The sequence below is a fragment of the Natrix helvetica genome (genome assembly GCF_964273705.1).
Source record: "Natrix helvetica genome assembly, chromosome: 6".
NCBI classification, from domain to species: domain Eukaryota; kingdom Metazoa; phylum Chordata; class Lepidosauria; order Squamata; family Natricidae; genus Natrix; species Natrix helvetica.
In genome coordinates this window covers 16,494,613-16,512,790 of record NC_138553.1, presented here as the reverse complement: position 1 = coordinate 16,512,790, position 18,178 = coordinate 16,494,613, and the positions used below count along the sequence as shown (strand labels likewise).

General features: G+C 44.0%; 1 protein-coding gene across 1 annotated transcript in view; it reads left to right on the top strand.

Moving 5' to 3' along the window:
• DDX11 (DEAD/H-box helicase 11) overlaps positions 1-18,178 on the top strand; it is a 48,145-nt gene that overhangs the window by 19,049 nt on the left and 10,918 nt on the right. Inside the window, exons 12-20 of the mRNA XM_081958293.1 lie at positions 2,858-2,937; positions 4,706-4,750; positions 4,911-4,978; positions 6,312-6,350; positions 7,185-7,296; positions 9,274-9,408; positions 10,651-10,763; positions 12,020-12,092; positions 17,007-17,110. Coding sequence (XP_081814419.1) covers positions 2,858-2,937; positions 4,706-4,750; positions 4,911-4,978; positions 6,312-6,350; positions 7,185-7,296; positions 9,274-9,408; positions 10,651-10,763; positions 12,020-12,092; positions 17,007-17,110 — 769 coding nt within the window. The remainder of the gene's footprint in view (positions 1-2,857; positions 2,938-4,705; positions 4,751-4,910; positions 4,979-6,311; positions 6,351-7,184; positions 7,297-9,273; positions 9,409-10,650; positions 10,764-12,019; positions 12,093-17,006; positions 17,111-18,178) is intronic.

The following is an 18,178-nucleotide window of genomic DNA, read 5'->3' as shown; positions in this document are numbered from 1 at the left end:
CTTGACTTATGACCGTAATGGAGCAGGCCCATCCTGGTTGTAACTCAAGATAGTCATAAAATGGCTCAGCCACAAGACTGACCCAATTTTATGACCTTCATTGTGGCAATCATGTGACTGTAACAGTCACTAAACTAATCCATAGTTGACTATGGGCCAATTTTGCAGAAAACTGTAAGTAAATGCTGGTGGTATTTTTTTGCCAAAACGGTAATAAAACATAGTCATGTGACTGCAGGATGTTGCTAATGGCGGTACTTGATTGGATCTTTGGAACTAGGTCGTAAGTTCTTTTATTATAGCTTTGAATGGTTGTTAAGCAGCCAGTTCTAAATGGAGGACTACCTGTATAGGCTAGAAACATAAAATACAGGTGGTCCTCATCTTACAACCTTTCGTTTAGCGACCATTCAAAGTTAAAAGGCACTGAAAAAAGCGACTTATGACTGTATTTCACATTTACGACCATTGCAGCATTCCCATGCTCAAGTGATTAAAATTCAGATGCATGGGAAGCTGACTCGTGTTTATGACGGCTGCAGTGCCTCGGAATCACATGATCCCCTTCTGCGACCTGCTGACACAAGCAAAGTCAATGGGAAGGCAGATTCACTTAACAACGGTGTTACTAACCGAACAACTGAAGTGATTCACTTAACAACCGTGGCAAGAAAGGTTGCAAAATGGGCCAAAAGTCACTTAATAACTGTTCCACTTAGCCACAGAAATTTTGGGCTGAATTATGGTTGCAAATTGAGGACTGCCTGCATCCATAAATCCATAAAAATAGATCATGGCTCCATATAGCTTGCAAAACAGCCTTGTGCAGTCTGTCGTTTTCTGAAAACCGAACAAAATCCATTCCCTCAACATGACTGCTGCCACCTACCGTATTTTTCAGAGTATAAGATGCACCAGAATATAAGACGCACCAAGATTTTGAAGAGGTAAATTAAAAAAAAGGTTTTTGTTCTCTGCAGACCTCCCAAACCCTCTGCATGCCTCATTTTTTTGTGAAAAACAGGGCATGCAGAGTTTGAAAGGCGTGCAAAGTGCTGCTGGGGGGAAAAACGAGCAAAAAAGACCCTTTTTTTGCGAAAATGGGCCCCTTTTTGCCAAAAAATGGGCATGCAAAATGGGCATGCTTTAGGAGGCTTGTAGAGTGATCCGGGGGGACGACGACGACAAAAAACGGCCTGTTTTTCACTTGTTTTTCCCCTCCCCAACCCTCTGACTTTGCAGGCCTCCCAAACCCTCTGTATGTCCATTTTTGTGAAGGGGGCAGGGTTTCAGGAGGCCAAAAATACTGTATTCAGTGTATAAGACGCACTGAGATTTTCACCCTTTTTTTGGGGTGGAGGGAAAGGTGCGTCTTATACTCCAAAAATACAGTAGTTTTTCACAGCCCTTAAAACATGCTTGCCAAGGCCTTCCAGTGCCTCCAGGTCTCACAAACACTACCAGCGCCAGGGCTGCTGCCATACCACCAGCCAATGTTTGGCATGCCAGTTATTCCTTTGTGACCCATCATTATTTTTAAGGTCTCCGTGTGTCTCATTCCTGTCCATTGAGTCGTGTAGCTCTGGTCTAGGCAATGGGGAAGTTCTGATGCAAAGCTCATCTTCTTGGATCTTTCATGCTTTTGGGAAAGAAACTGTATGGCAGGGGTCACCAACCTTTCAGACCTCAGGGACCACTAAATTCATAATTTTAAATCCACTAATATGATCTGCCTAATGACTGGGTGGGCGTGGCCAGGTGATCATGTGACTGGGTGGGCGTGGCCAATGTGATATCACTCACATCGAGGGACGCCTCGCCAGCCTCTACTCGCCACTCCTCGCCTCCCCACCCGGGCTCCTTAGGGCCCCAAGAGGAAGCAGTTGCTGGAGCTAACTGACCCAGCCACCAAGAGAAAGAGTTGGCAAAACAGCTGGCTCAGTTCAAATTGGATCTGGCCAGGAAGGAGGCTCAGCAGACGCACCTCACTGAGGACTAGGAGCATAGGCTTCCACAATGAAGACCTGTGGGAGTTCAAGGCCAGGTAGCGGTCCCTGGAGGCTCAGCGGGCTGAGATGGTCAGACAGTTCCAGGCCATGATGCAGTCCTACTTCACCATCAGTGGTGCTTCCCTCCAACCTTCGCCCAAAGCCCCGCACCAGGAGGGCGAAGCAGACCCCAAGTCAGAATTTCTGTCCCCCTCTGACTCACACAAAAAGACCCCGAAGGGGGAGACTCTCTGCAGCACCACAAACATTCATTGCACGTATCCGTCCTAGGGGCCGTAGTTTGAGGACCCCTGATTTAGTGCAATATAAAAAATGCAAATATTTTTTTTGCAGACCACCAACATTTTCTTAGGGTGGTCCAAAGACCAGCAGTTGGTGACCCCTGCTCTATGGGCAAAGATACTGAAATTCCAAACATTTTGGCATATGGCTATATATGCTTTTTGTCCCTCATCATTCACCTGACTCACTCCACGGGCCTTCCCAGTTATATTCTTAAGCTCAACCTGATTGTCTTGCATTGTGTTTTCCTTGTGCCCTCATATCAATAGTGGGTTTTTGTGGGTGTGGCCCGGTAATGCTATACCGGTAGTGGCCTGGAGCAGTTGAGAGCTCGTTTGGCCCACCTACCCACTCGCCCGCGCTCTATAGCTGTATTTATGCCAAAAAGGCACAGTGTGCGGTGACTGCGCGAGCCCCAACAAGCATCTGGTTGTCGCAGGGCGGTGGATTGCGCATGCGTGCGCAGCGCGTGTCAGGTGCGTGCACAAACAGACCGCGATCCGTGTACTGGTAGCGACGGTAAGAGCCACCCACCACTGAGTCCTATATCATCTGGTCTCTCTTAGGAAACGCTTGAAGGCCAAGAATTTGATGTACATTAAACAGATTTTGTTTTTGCTGGAGAAGTTTGTGGCTGTCCTGGGAGGTAAGAACAGAGTCCTGGGAATCGTTTTTCCAACGCCAGCTACCTTCCGCAGGGGAATGTCCCATCAAGCTCAATGCCATTGTTTATATGGCCGACTTGCATCCAAGAATTTAACATTAATTAATTTGACATTATATGGACTGCAGGGATATCAGTCTGTCGTTAGGAAATGCCATAGATTTCTCGGAAAAGGAAACAAGCGAACCCTGTTTCATCTCTTTCCCCCCAAGGCAATCGTCCTTTGATCATTACATCTTTAACTTCTCCGACAAGTCTTTGTCTCCTTCCATTTTGCTCATCCCGAACAGAATAGATACGAGCACAAAGCAAATGAAGGATGAAATTCTGATTTTAAGCAAGGCTGTAATGGAATTACTGCTTGCCTTCTGATGCCTGTTTTTCCTCAGGTGTATACTTGCGCTCTGGATAGATGCTTTATAATTGCATTAGCCTTGCATATTTACAGATCTTTGCTACCAGCTTAATATACTCAAAGTCTAAATTGCTTGTTTTAATTTTTTTTAAATGCATGTACCAATGCAATAAATGTAATTACAAGCAAATTGGAAACTATTTGAAGTGTAAGTTTGAGTTAACATAGCAGAAAAATAATACTTCTCTCTTAGGGGTTGACGTTATGTTAAAAAAAAAGAGAGAGACTAAAATGTAAAAACCTAGCCTCGTGGTTGTATAGTTGCTTGCTGGTCAAAAACCTACAGTTGATTTCTGCTATGTATTCTTTGACTGGATTCATATCACTTGCTTAACTAAGTCAGTTAAAATCCTAGTGGTTCATTTTTACAAGCGCTATGTTGTTCTTTTTTATTTTTTCCCTCAAACTTATTCTTATGACTGTTTCCAAGACTTTTGGCAACTGACTCATATTTATGAGCCACTGGGTGGAAATTAATCAAGGAGAGAAGCAACTTAGAACTGAGGGGAAACTTCCTGACAGTTAGAACAATTAATCAGTGGAACAGCTTGCCTCCAGAAGTTGTGAATGCCCCAACACTGGAAGTCTTTAAGAAGATGTTGGATAGCCATCTGTCTGGAACGGTATAGGGTTTCCTGCCTAGTCAGGGGGTTGGACTAGAAGACCTCCAAGGTCCCTTCCAATTCTGCTATTGTATTATTGTATTTATATTTGTCCTGGGGTCATGTGATCCTCTTTTGCAACCTTCTGACTAGCAAAGTCAATGGGGAAGTCGGATTCATTTAACAACCGTATTACTTGCTTAATACCTGCAGAGATTCACTTACCAAATGTCAGCCGTGAAATCCTCTGAAGTCTGCTACCAGTTCGGTCAGTTTGCTACCGAGTGCAGGCTTTGCACGTAAGTGCGCCTGAGTCACGCCCGCACATCCCTAAAAAAAGAACATTTTGAATGCCTGCAAAGATGAGTAGAACAGCGGGGGGGGGGGGGAATCCGCTGTGCCAGGCGATTTAGATTAGATAGAAAGCAGGAAATCGGATGATTCTAGCGAATATATATTGCGCGTCACAGCTGATCCTCGCCCAGCTGATTGTCGGAAATACCAGTTCTCCTGAACTGGTAGCATTTTTTAACTACTGGCAAAAATGGGGCAAAACTCACTTTACAACTGTCTCCCTTAGCAACAGACATTTGGGGCTCAGATGTGGTTGTAAGTTGAGAACTAATGGTACATTGGTATTGTAGTTTAGCTCCCAGTGATATATTGTGTAGCCCATAGTGATATGTAGTTTAGCCTATAATTTCATAATCGTTGTTGCTCTCTTTTTCTCCAGGAAATGTAAATCAGAATCCAAATACACAGAGCATACCAGAAGGAGGTAAGTGGTGGGTGCGACTCCAGAAAGTGTGTAAATTGTCATGGTTTGGCCAGCATGGGGTTTAAGAAGATGATTGCCACCGATCTGAAAAAATCTTGTTTTTATCTGGTGTAAGCAAACCAGATTTTTAAAAATTGCTTGTTCCCACTTTCTCTCTAAGGGGTGCAGCTGAAATCCATCAATGACTTTTTGTTCCAGTGTCAAGTTGACAACATCAATCTCTTCAAGGTAATGTACTGCACTAAAGTTTAGAATTTGGTAGGGAGCCGAAACTTAGGTTAGAGCCCTCCAAAGAGGTGTTTCCTTTTTCCTTTTACATCCTGATCAGATTTTGCCTGTATTAATTCTTTATTAATAGCTAAGACATATTTATAGCTACAGGCAAAAAATTCATAGCGTGGGAACCAAGGACATCTTTAGAAAATTATTTGTAAAAGGCAATTTGTCCATTGTGTGAATCCAGCACTTACAGCTGTTGATTATCCCAGTCTCTCTTTTTCTCAGGCTGCAGTACGAGCCTGAGAAATGTTCACTTCCATTAAAACCTCACTCTTACTCTTGAAGAAACCTCAACATTTATTTAGGCTGGTTTATAAGGGACGCGGTGGCTCAGTGGCTAAGATGCTGAGCTTGTCGATCAGAAAGGTCGGCAGTTCAGCAGTTCGAATCCCTAGCACCGCGTAACAGAATGAGCTCCTGTTACTTGTCCCAGCTTCTGCCAACCAATTAAAAAATGCAAGTAGAGAAATAGGGACCACCTTTGGTGGGAAGGTAACTGCTCTGTGCACCTTCAGCGTTTAGTCATGCCGGCCACATGACCACGGAGACGTCTTCGGACAACGCTGGCTCTTCGGCTTTGTAATGGAGATGAGCACCGCCCCCTAGGGTCGGGAACGACTAGCACGCTTTTGCGGGGGAATCTTTACCTTTACTTTTATAAGACTGAAAAGAGGTAGTAATACCGATGCTAATGAATAGCAGAATTGCTCTGGACCTGCTTGAGTTTAGCAGCAAATGTGTTACTTTCCATACACACGCAAACACACATGTCATGCATATAATAGGAATGTAGAATATTCATAAACTGGTCTGCGTCTGGTTGCACTACAGGCCTTGAATTGTTACGGTGGCTTGAAAGCTGCCAGTTTACAGTGAGATGCCTGTCAACCAGACAGCTTGGATAGAAAGGGAAGAGGAAAGTTAAGCAAAAGGATGCAAGGAAGGTGGCCCTTAGAGAAATCTTTAGGAGTTTCTGTAAGGCAGGGGTGTCCAAACTTGGCAACTTTAAGACTTGTGGACTTCAACTCCCAGAATTCCCCAGCCAGCTTTGCTGGCTGGGGAATTCTGGGAGTTGAAGTCCACAAGTCTTAAAGTTGCCAAGTTTGGACACCCCTGCTGTAAGGAGTCATGAAGGAGCTCCAGGATGACTGAATACTCTGCTTCTACAAGGTGTGGATTGAATAATAAATTGTGATAATCTGGCAAAGAAGGTTAAAACTGGAGATAACCTGTTAAGACAACGAGGGATCTTTTAATGTGCCTGTTCTCTTTTTTTCAACAGGTTCAGCGTTACTGTGAGAAAAGTTGCATCAGCAAGAAGGTAGCGCATCAACAGAGTAGAATAAAATTCTGGTTCCGTGTCCTTTAGGTGCCTTTTTGGGGTCTGTTTTCAGGAATTTTCCATGGGATATGGGAACATAAGTTGCCTTAGATTGAGTCAGATCAATCTGGTTAGCTATTTCCTACGCAGAGATGCAAGAATAAACCGTGTGGGACTTGTGAACAGTTGGGGTAAGGCTCCCCAAAATTTCAATAGATGTTACCTTACTGTAACTTTTCTTGAATGGAAGGGAACATTGATTAAATCTATGGTAGGAAAATAATTATAATTGAATTGAAAGGTAAGCTAAATGTGTTGAATTAAATCAAATTTACGGCGTACAGATAGTCCTCAACATATGGGAGACCAACGTTTATGTTGTTAAGCAAGACGTTGATTAAGGTTTGCTCATTTTATGACCTTTCTTGCCACAGTTGTTAACTGAATCGGCCTTCTCCATTGACTTTGCTTGTCGGAAGGTCAGAAAAGGTGATCAGAAAAGCAGAAGTAGCCTGCAGTACTGCACTCTAACCACTGCGCCACCGAGACTTTCCTAAGAATGAAAAATGGTCACAAGTCTCTTTTTTTCAGTGGCATTGTAATTTTGAATGGTCACTAAATGAGTGGTTGTAAGTTGAGGACTACCTGTGTGGCCATTTATAAACCAGCTGAGTCTCTGCATGGTTTCTGGGGTATGTATGTTAGTCTCCCTTGGGAAGACAGATTGTCTGAATGTTTTCCTCTTTTCTGCCTTTGCAGGAATGATTAACGGACAGGGAAAAGTTTACAGACCCTATTTAAACAATTTTTTCTGGTCTTTTTCCTGTCTTGCAGCTCTTAGGATTTGTGGAAAAATACGGAGTTTCCAAAACCAGCAAAGACGACCAAAAGTTGTCTGGTTTGCAGAACTTTCTGCAAACCTTGAACAAGAGACCAGAAAAAGAGGGTGAGTTTGGCTACAAAAGCAATTTTTGGCAGGGTTCAGAACTGGAAGGAGGTGAGGAGGAAGAGGCAAGACATAAAAATGCAGGCAGTCCTCAACTGACAACAGTTCTTTGGTGACCGTTCAAAGTTACAACGGCACTGAAAAAAGGTGACTTATGAGCCTTTTTTACAGTTACGGCCATTGCAACCTTCCCCCGTGATCATGTGATCAAAATTCAGATACTTGGCAACTGGTTCATATTGACTATTGCTGTGTCTGTTGTGGCCCGCCAGCAGCCAGTGGATCTGGCAGCAGATTCGGACAGTGAGGAGGTTGGGGAGGAACATCGGCCCGTTTTGGAGTCTGGGGAAGGCTCTGATGAGGGCTCTGCATCGGAGGCAGAGATGGGGCCAGGGACGTCTGACAATTATCAGCTGCCTTCGGAGTCGGACATCAATGGGCAGAAGAACAACTGGAGTCTGTTCCCGATGTGCGCATGCGTAGAGCTGCCAGGAGAAGGGAACAGCTAAGAACAAGGGCCGACTCGGGAGTAAAGGCACAGGTGGACGATGAATGGCCCCTCCCAGAGGAAATAAAAGGGGTGAAATGGGAGTGGAGTTTGCAGGAGACAATTAGTTTGCTTAATTGGTTCGTGACTCTCCAAGTCTCCTTGCCAAGTTCTGCAGATATCGGCCTGTCCGCCCTCCAAGCCAGATAAGGTCTGTGACTGTAAATCCTCCCTTGAAAGACTGCTGGATGTGAATGAGCAGAATTCACGGGAAATTAATAAAAGGGGTTTTTGCCGGGACAGGGAGTTTGCTTCAGGCTCTTGGGAAGCCTCGGATAGAACACGCAATCCTCCTTTTGCAACCTTCTCACAGGCAAAGTCAAGGGGGAAGCCAGATTCACTTAACAACCGGGTTGCTAACTGATCAACCGCAGTGGCTCACTTAAGAACCGTGGCAAGAAAAGTCGTAAGATGGGGCAGAACTCACTTAACAAATGTTTCACTTCCCAGAAATTTTGGGCTCAATTGTGGTCGTAAGTTGCGGGCCACCCATCGTGATCTTTCAGTAGGTTTGGAAACAGTTGGGCCTATGGAGCTTCCCTGTTCTTGGATTCTTTCTTTCCATTTTAGTGTAAGTAGGACATCCATGTCTTTGCACAACTTCATGCAGAGTTGTGGCTTAGGACAAACATATTATTTCCCTTTGGAAGAATGGAAAATAAAATATAGAATGGTGAAGATATAAATAATAGGTTATAATAATATAAATAATGCACAGAAAAAGAAAATTTTTTCTACCTGTCTCTTGAAAGTCAATGAAGAATCAGAGTTTTGACTTTTCTTGCTACAGTAATTCAATCTTTTCTGCAAGATTGAGGGTGAGCCATATGTCATTGTTGCCTTGATAAATTGTTCTGGGACAAGAATGCAAAAACTTCTTTGGCAAGAATGTTGATTCAGCTTCTTGTCGGTAGCCTTTTTTCTATTAACACACATTTAGACATAGCTGTCAGGATTCCAAGCACCCATAGAAAGTAGAACTCCGAGGCAGGCAAATTTATCAAAGGACAGTTTTATTGGATACATCATATTGGCACAACTGGTGAAAGCCGACTCTGAAAGTTCCCGCAGCTTAATTAAAGTTCCCTCTTTCCCCCAAGTCACGGGTCACACTGTCCAATCCGGTTGCTTGGTTACTTCACTCCTCCTCTGGCCAGCCACTTGTGAGAATGCCCTTGGTTCCCACAGGAAAACTTTATTGTTTTGGCTACAAAACCCCATCTAACTGTTTCCCTTCTCCCTCTGTTGTGTGGCAACCCTGAAGCCTCCAAGATGGCCTCAGCCAGGTTCACTTCAGGGTGGACAATAGCCCCAAATGCAAATAAATTGGACATGCTACCTGTGTGGCTGTTGAAGTAAGGAATTGGGAGATGATGGTCTGCAGGGGAGAAGTGGCCTTTCCAAATGAGAAGTTGCCTTTTGATCTGCAGGGGCTCCGCAAAGTTCTCCCGGGGAAGGTGAGGACGACCACCCCAAAATGGCATCTCCACTAATGCACATTGAAAGTTTCCTAGCCGCGCTCACAAATGCAAACCAAGACGGAAGAGTCATTCTCAGCAGGCAAGGTATTGTATATCTGCGTTTGATTTGCCTTATTTAAAAATAAGTACACCTGTATGTACATATCTTGAATTATTTCAAGGTCATTCCATTATTCGTCATCCTTATTTAGCGATCACAGCTGGGATTGGCAACTCCCTCACTAATCAACAGGGTCACCAAACAGAACTTTGCATGCTTGCGAGGGGCTTATGTCACTTCCTATGTGGTCATTAAGTAAATCGCTTATGGGTTAAGTGAGAGATAGCAATAGAAATAGCACTTAGACTTATATACCACTTCACAGTGCTTTCCAGCCCTTTCTAAGAGGTTTACAGAGTCAGCATATTTACCCCCAACAATCTGGGTCCTCTTTTTACCAACCTCGGAAGGATGGGAGGCCGAATCAACCTTGAGCCGGTGAGGATCGAACTGCCAAATTGCAGTCAGCTGGCAGTCAGCATGCTAACCACTGCACCCCCACGGCTGTCTATCATGGAGCTGTGGCTTGTGATTTGACTGCCAGCTCCTCCATTGATTCTGCTTGTTGGAAGCCGCTTGTGAAGTACACAGATAGCAATTGTATGACCTCGGGATGCTGGAGTTGTCATAATTGTAAGGACCGATCATGAAGTTAATTTACTTTTATTTATTTATCAGATTTTTAAAACTGCCCCTCTCTATCTCACTTAGTACCTTTCTCAAGATCATGGTCATTTGAACAGCCGCTAAACATGGCAGTCATTAAGTGAGGTCTGTCTATATCTCCACAGATGCCTTTCCTGGAGGAAACATCTGAAAGTTAAAAAAAAAGTATCCATATTTATGTAAACACATGATGCTTTTTCATAGGAGCACTTACCTAAACAATTGCAATTCAAGTCGTGGAAATATTATTCTCCAGGTGTTGCTAAATTACTACCCCTTATTTATTTTGGATCCTGGGATTATAGCAATATTAAGGAGGAGGTGATATTTATTGCTCCTTACTGAATTACTTCATTAAGTATGGCCGTAACTTAATCAAGTGATGTTCCCATATTAGCCCCTGGGAAGCAACCACAGTTGCTTTTGTTGTCCTCAGTCTCTAAGAATATTTTCACTGTTTCATTTGAAGCATCCAGCAAATTGAGAGTAGCAAAGCAGGGGTGGGGTGGGGTGGGGCAGTGGGGGTAGTGGAAGGCCCCCCCCCCTTGCATTTCAGGCTGCCCTTCAATGTTTTTAATTGTTTACCTGCCAACTCTCTAAATGTGCTGATTTTTTCCCAGGTACTTTAGCCCTGAGCAGCCTCAAGTTTCTTTTGCTCAATCCAGCCGTGCATTTTGCCACGGTGCTGAAAGAATGTCGAGCTGTGGTCATCGCTGGGGGCACCATGCAGCCGGTGAGCAGGGAATTGGGCATCTTTGTACTTCGTTTGGGTGATGGGCAACTACTGCATTCAGTTTTGGTCACCACGATGTAAAAAAAGATGTGGAGATCCTAGAAAGAGTGCAGAGAAGAGCAACAAAGATGATTGGGGGACTGGAGACTAAAACATATGAAGAACGGTTGCAGGAACTGGGTATGTTTAGCTTAAGAGAAAGAAGGACTAGGGGAGACATGATAGCATTGTTCCAATATCTCAGGGGTTGCCACAAAGAAGAGGGAGTCAAACTATTCTCCAAGGCACCTGAGGGCAAAGCAAGAAGCAATCAAGAACACCCCCCCCTCCCCTGGTCAATGGTGTCCCGCTTTACCAATGTTAAAATCTGGTCACCTTATTCTAATACCAAATAGAATGAGTAATAGTGAATTAAAGGTCCCAATAGTCAAGAATAACATATATGAGCATGTTATAGGGCAGTGATAGAATAGAATAGAATAGAATAACAGAGTTGGAAGGGACCTTAGAGGTCTTCTAGCCCAACCCCCTGCCTAGGCAGGAAACCCTATACCGTTTCAGACAGATGGCTATCCAACATCTTCTTAAAGACTTCCAGTGTTGGGGCATTCACAACTTCTGGAGGCAAGCTGTTCCACTGATTAATTGTTCTGTCAGGAAATTTCTCCTTAGTTCTAAGTTGCTTCTCTCATTGATTAGTTTCCACCCATTGCTTCTTGTCTTGCCCTCAGGTGCTTTGGAGAATAGCTTGACTCCCTCTTCTTTGTGGCAACCCCTGAGATATTGGAACACTGCTATCATGTCTCCCTCAGTCCTTCTTTTCACTAGACTAGCCATGCCCAGTTCCTGCAACCGTTCTTCATATGTTTTTGCCTCCAGTCCCCTAATCATCTTGGATGATTAACCTTTCCAGCACTGAGTGCCGAAATTGGAGCCTGTGCACATCTGTGCCAGAGTACCGGAACCCGGAAGAGAGCAGCTGGCCGGTGCGCATGTGCACGCCGGAGCCCAGAAGAGGAACTGGCGACGGCTCGCCTGCTCAAAAGAGGGCTCTGTGTGCCACCTCTGGCATGCGTGCCATAGGTTCGCCATCACAGTTATAGGGTCCCTAGAAAAGTGACATTGATTCTCTTGCTGCCTATACGGGGCTACGAGGGCAGAATTTGGATCTTCCTCCTCAAGAGTTGAACGCTCTGAGTAGGGCATGCTGTGTAAGTCGTCTAAAACAAACAGGATTTTCATGCTGTGCTTTGCAGGTGGCTGATTTCCGGCAACAGCTGCTTTTGGGTGCTGGTGTTGACGCTGACAGGATTGAGGAATTTTCCTGTGGTGAGTTTTGGGGAGCAGGGTGTTATGTATTGAATATATATAAATATATATGTATGTATGTGTGTGTGTGTGTGTGTGTATGTATGTATGTATGTATGTATGTATGTATGTATGTATGTATTTGTGTTACATATATATATGTATGTATGTATTTGTGTTACAACCCCTGGTATGCCCAAATATGGGAGGAAGCTCAGAACTCCCTCTTTCTGTCCTTCGGCTCATTACAGAAGACCATCCAGGCAGAAAACATCAGCACAAATACAACACACACACACACACACATATGTATTTGTGTTACAACCCCTGGTATGCCCAAATTTATTTATTTATCTGCACAAATACAACACACACACACACACACACACACATATATATATATACACCGTATTTTAAGGAGTACAAGACGAACCTTTTTCCCTCAAAAAAGAGACTGAAAATCTGGGTGCGTCTTATACACTGAATACAGCATTCTTTTGGCCTCCCGAAATCCCGCCCCCTTCAGCAAAATGCCTCTAGGAAGCTTTCAGACTGCTCCTGGGGGTTGGGGAGGGCAAAAATGAGCACAAAACGGCCCGTTTTTTGCTCAATTCTGCCTCCCCAGCCTCCAAGAGCACTCTATAAGCTTCCTAATGCCCTTTTTTTGACAAAAAATGGGCTCGTTTTTTGCTACAAATGGGCTGTTTTTGCCCCCCCCTCCCTCCAGGAACACTCTACAAGCCTGCAAAGGCTATTCATTTGGGAGGATAATGTAAAATCCCCATTCCCTCGCCACTCCAGGGGAAGGATACTGCAAAATCTCCATTCCCTCCCACTCCGGGGGAAGGCTCCTGCAAAATCCCGATTCCCTCCCCACTCCAGGAGAAGGATACTGCAAAATCCCCATTCCCTCCCCACTCCAGGGGAAGGATACTGCAAAATCCCCATTCCCTCCCCACTCCAGGAGAAGGATACTGCAAAATCCCCATTCCCTCCCCACTCCAGGAGAAGGTTACTGAAAAATCCCCATTTCCTCCCGATCAGCTGGGACTCGGGAAACAGAATAGATGGGGATGGGGCCAGTCAGAGGTGGTATTTACCAGTTCTCTGAACTACACAAAATTTCTGCGACCGGTTCTCCAGAACTGGTCAGCCCCTGCTGAATACCATCTCTGAAGAAAGGTCATAAAATGGGGCAAAACTCACTTAATAAACATCTTGCTTAGCAATGGAAATTTTCTGGTCAATTATGGTCATAGGTCAAGCACTACCTATAATTGCTACAAAAGGGAATGCTCCTATCTCTAGTGCCAGCAAGCCAGTCAAGTCTTCCCCTTTCCATTTTTTCTTACCACCTGTTCCCCATTTTCTAGGTTTCCTCTTCCCATGGTCAAAGATTCTATGCCTGTTTGCTATTACCAAACTTTACTCATTTAAACATTTTCTTTTGAATTTTGCAAATTTCTACGTTCTACTACTTAATTTTCTTGACTGCCATTTCAATTTCAGATAGGCAGAGAATGAAGTCAATTATTAAGGTACTGTATTTTTCAGATATAAGACGCACCAAGATTTTGAAGAGGCAAATTAAAAAAAAAGTTTTTGCACTGCAGACCTCCCAAAAATGGCCCTTGTTTTTTTAAAAAAGGGCATGAATAGCCTTTAGGAGGCTTGTAGAGTGCTCCTGGAGGATTGTCTCCCCCAAACAAACAAAAAACAGCCCTTTTTTTTGCCAAAATGGGGCTTTTTTGTCAAACGAGGGGCATGAATAGCCTTTAGAAGGCTCGTAGAGTGCTCCTGGAGGTTTGGGGTCAAAAGTGAGCAAAAAACGGCCCGTTTTTCGCTCATTTCTGCCTTCTCCAGCCTCCAGGAGCACTCTGAAAGCCTTCTAAAGGCTATACACGGCCATTTTGATGAAGGGGCCGGGGTTTCAGGAAGCTAAAAATGCTGTATTCAGTGTATAAGACGCACCCAGATTTTCAGTCTCTTTTTGAGGGAAAAAAATGCGTCTTATACTCCAAAAAATACAGTATCTATGATGAATTCTAGAACAGGGACAGCTCCGGTTAGTATTCCAAAACCGTTTATTTTTTATTTTTCAAAAAGCTACTTTACAGATCTAAGTGATCATGATGAAAAGGGACTTACTTTTTTCTTCAAATGTTTCAGAATAAAAATGGACTCAGTAGAAGCCGCTAAATTCGTGAGTTATTGAAATAGTGCCAAGATCGTTTCTCTTCAAAGCATCTGATCAAATTTCCCAAATTTTTCCATTTCACACTTGAGTTGTGACTTCCAGCTGTCACAACTGACAGTAATTGCTCCTTGTTTCACTTAGATGATGAGAGGCAGGTCCCGGTGTTTGAAAGATCTGTTTGTTTTACTAGAACCCAGAAGCCTATTAATGAGAAGAAAGTGTGAAAGAATGGCTTGCGGAAGATTCAATTATCAATCGTGGCAATCTTTGAGCTTTTCTCTTATAATAAAAGTACAATGATCTCTTGCAAAACGCTCAGATTTACCATAGAGTCCAAGCTGTGTTCTGACTCCTTATCAAAATCTCTGTTAATGTTGCTATCATTGGTTTTATAGGCCTTGTCTTTGATTGCAAATAACAAGGGTTAAATTAATATCAGAGCAATTTATTTTTGGTAAACCAATTCAGAGGTCACCCGTAAAATGTGCAAAGTTACTGTGATTTCCGGATTTGACCATGGGGCAAGTAGAATGTGGCAAGTAAAACAAAATTTTAAAATTTTAAGTCCTGATAGGGCGTGTCAAATTTTTCAACTTTTAATCGCAATAGCACTTAGACTTATATACCACTTCATAGTGCTTTACAGGGCTCTCTAAGCCAGTGGTTCTCAACCTGTGGGTCGGGACCCCTTTGGGGGTCGAACGACCCTTTCACAGGGGTCACCTAAGACCATCGGACAACACATATTTTCAAAAAAATACAGAAAACATAAAACAATTATATGGTTGGAGGTCACCACAACATGAGGAACTGTATTAAAGGGGTAGCGGCATTACAGCCTATTGCCCCCAACAATATGTGTCCTCATTTTACCGACCTCGGAAGGATGGAAGGCTGAGTCAACCTTGAGCCTGGTGAGATTCGATCTGCCAAATGGCTGGCAGCCGGTGATCAGCAGAAGTAGCCTGCAGTACTGCACTCTGACCATTCTCCTCCGTGGCTCTTAATTTCCAAACATTAGCGGTGCTCAAAAGTTGTGACCTGCCTTGGGGATTGTAAATATATATTTTATATAGTTTAGTAGAATTTAGATGCGCTTGGTAAGTAACTATGTAAGTGTCATAACTTTTAAATATTTTGTTTGTTTCATTGTCTTAAGCATACGTTCTGGTAGGTGCTCTGAAGGTTTCCGTCAACCAAACAACATACACCAGACTAAGACATTAATGCAATATAGATCAGGACTACTTTTATTGTAATAACTATAGTACAGAATTTTGCATATCTGAATATGCTTCCACCGACACACCCCTCACTTTTATTTTCCTGTGAACCAGGGAGGGACTTATCTGAGATGTTTTCTCAAGTTATATTCTTGGTGTCGGGCGTTGCCTCATTCAACATCCAAGAAAGAAAACCCCCAACTCTATTTAGTTAGAGAAAAGGTACTTTTACTGGATATGAAATGAAAACAGCGAAAGTGAAGCAAGATCTGAAGCAAAAAAGCACAAACTTGTACATATCAAACATTTACCCAAATCCCTCCCACCAGTTACCCCGACCCGATGTCCAATGTCCAACTCCCAAAGGTGTCATGTGGGGCGCATCTTCAGGTGGCCTCATTCAGCTGATACGCGGAGACAGTTGGCATGGACCAAACCCAAACACGAGCCATCAGCATGCGCAGAAGATGGTGAGAACTCCCTTTTCCGAGATGTCTCCACCAGCACGTTTCCCCTTCCAAATACCATGAGCCCCTCCCTCTCCTTTACTATGGCAGTTGAAAGCAAGCATGCGAGATAGAGGCTGACACTTGGCCTGGCCTCAAGTCAGAGGTGGTATTCAGCCGGTTCGGACCAGTTCACCCAAACCAGTAGTGGTAATTGCGGCTGGCCCACCCACCTCTCCTGGCTCTATACCATCCTATTAGGCACATTTTCAAGCTGTGTCATACGTGCAAGCCACACGCGCAAGCAAAGCGCATGCATGGGCGTGGCACGTGTGAGCGATGCCAGCCCGCTCACGATCACATTTGCAAACCTGTAGTGAAAGTAAGTGACTGCCATCCCTGGCTCACGTCCTGCCTATTTCACCATTGTCTCGATAGTGACAATATCTCAACTCATTACCTTGAGTCTTCCTCCTGTCATTTAAGGCCATCACCTCTTCCTTCCACAGTTTCAGGTTGCACCATGTGTTGCTTGGAAGAAGAAACAAGTGGATCTTATGGGACTACCCTGTTTTCCCGAAAATAAGACCTCCCCGGATAATAAGCCCAATTGGGCTTTTGAGCGAATGCGCTAAAATAAGCTCTCCCTGAAAATATTGCAACACAGCAGCAGCCATGCTCACCGCCTCCTGCACCTCAAAAATAATAAGACGCCCCCCTAAAATAAGGCCAAGGGTTTATTTGGGGGGGAGGGTGGTCTAAAAAAATAAGACCATGTCTTATTTTCGGGGAAACACGGTACATTTGTTCAGTCGTCGTACTTGAGCACTGGTATCAAACTCACGTTATCACGGTGTTGTCACGTGACGTACCATGACTGTTTTCCCCTTCGCTAAACCAGGCGTGGGTGTGGCCAGCGCGTGACGCATCTGGCCCGCGGGCCATGAGTTTGACAGCCCCTGTACTTGAGTATCGGGTTAATTGTGCAAGAGCCAGGAAGCTTAGCCTTTCAGCATCTTAACAGGAACAACAGCTTGTTCATTTCTTCCTTGGATTCTTGTGTTATTAGGTCATGTGATTCCCCCTGACAACATTTTACCCATCGTCCTCTCCAACGGTCCATCCAATCAGCTGCTGGAATTTACTTATGAGAAAAGAGGCTTGCCTCGATTGGTCAGTATTTTTTTTTTAATTATTATTACACTTCATTGCTCTTCAGGCAATGGCGTTTCATAGTTTTTGAGTTCCCCGTGTATGTTGTCCCTTTGGTATTGCTTAGGCCCTTCCTGCTTGGTTTCTGTCACCTGGGTTAGACAGTGGCAAAGGAAGCAGATCCTCTTTGCATTTTTCCCTCGCAGTTAACCTGCTACCGGACTCCACAAGTCGCTCTCCTTGTGGCGATCTGATTTATTGTATTTCCATGTCAAGGGAGAAGCTGTCCTTAGAGTATTGAAGCATAGATGCTCACAAATGGGGAAAGAGGGTGTTTGGTGTTGAATAGAATGGATTGGGAAGCCAGCGATAATACCAAGTTGTCCTTGACTTACGATCATCCATTTCATGACAGTTGGAAGTTATGACTTCAGAGAAACTGATTTACAATCTGATGTCAAAATTATGACTCTTGCATCACCACTGTCAGGGTAATGGTTATTTAATAGCTGACCAGCTGCTGTAAGGCTGTAAACCGGGATGATGAAATGAGAATGAGTCAGCAGGGTTACTGCCACTTTAAGAAACAGCCTATATAAGGGAGGCCATGTGAGGGTCTATCTCTCTCCTAGTGTATCTTTCTCCTTGTGTTCTAACTCCATTGTGGTTCTCGGTGTAGAATAGAGGATTGATTGATTGATTGTCTCAAAATAGTACTCATGCTGTGCACACTCTGACAACCACGATGTGTGTGTGTGTGTGTGTGTGTGTGTGAGAGAGAGAGAGAGAGAGAGAGAGAGAAACAGAGGGAGGGAAGTGATCGCAATTTTGTTACTTGATAACTGGCTTACATTTTTGATGTCTGCAATGTTTTCTAGTTATTTGCAAGCCTCACAGATTCTAACAAGCCAAGTCAATTGGGAACGGTGGATTTCACTTTAACGACTGTGGTAAAAATGGTTGTAAACATGAGCCTGGTTACCTGCTTAATGACTGTATCACTTAGCGACTGAAATTCCAGTCCCAATTTCAGTCATAAGTCAGGGACTACTATATAGGGATTTCTCATCTTTATTTTGACAGTCGGAC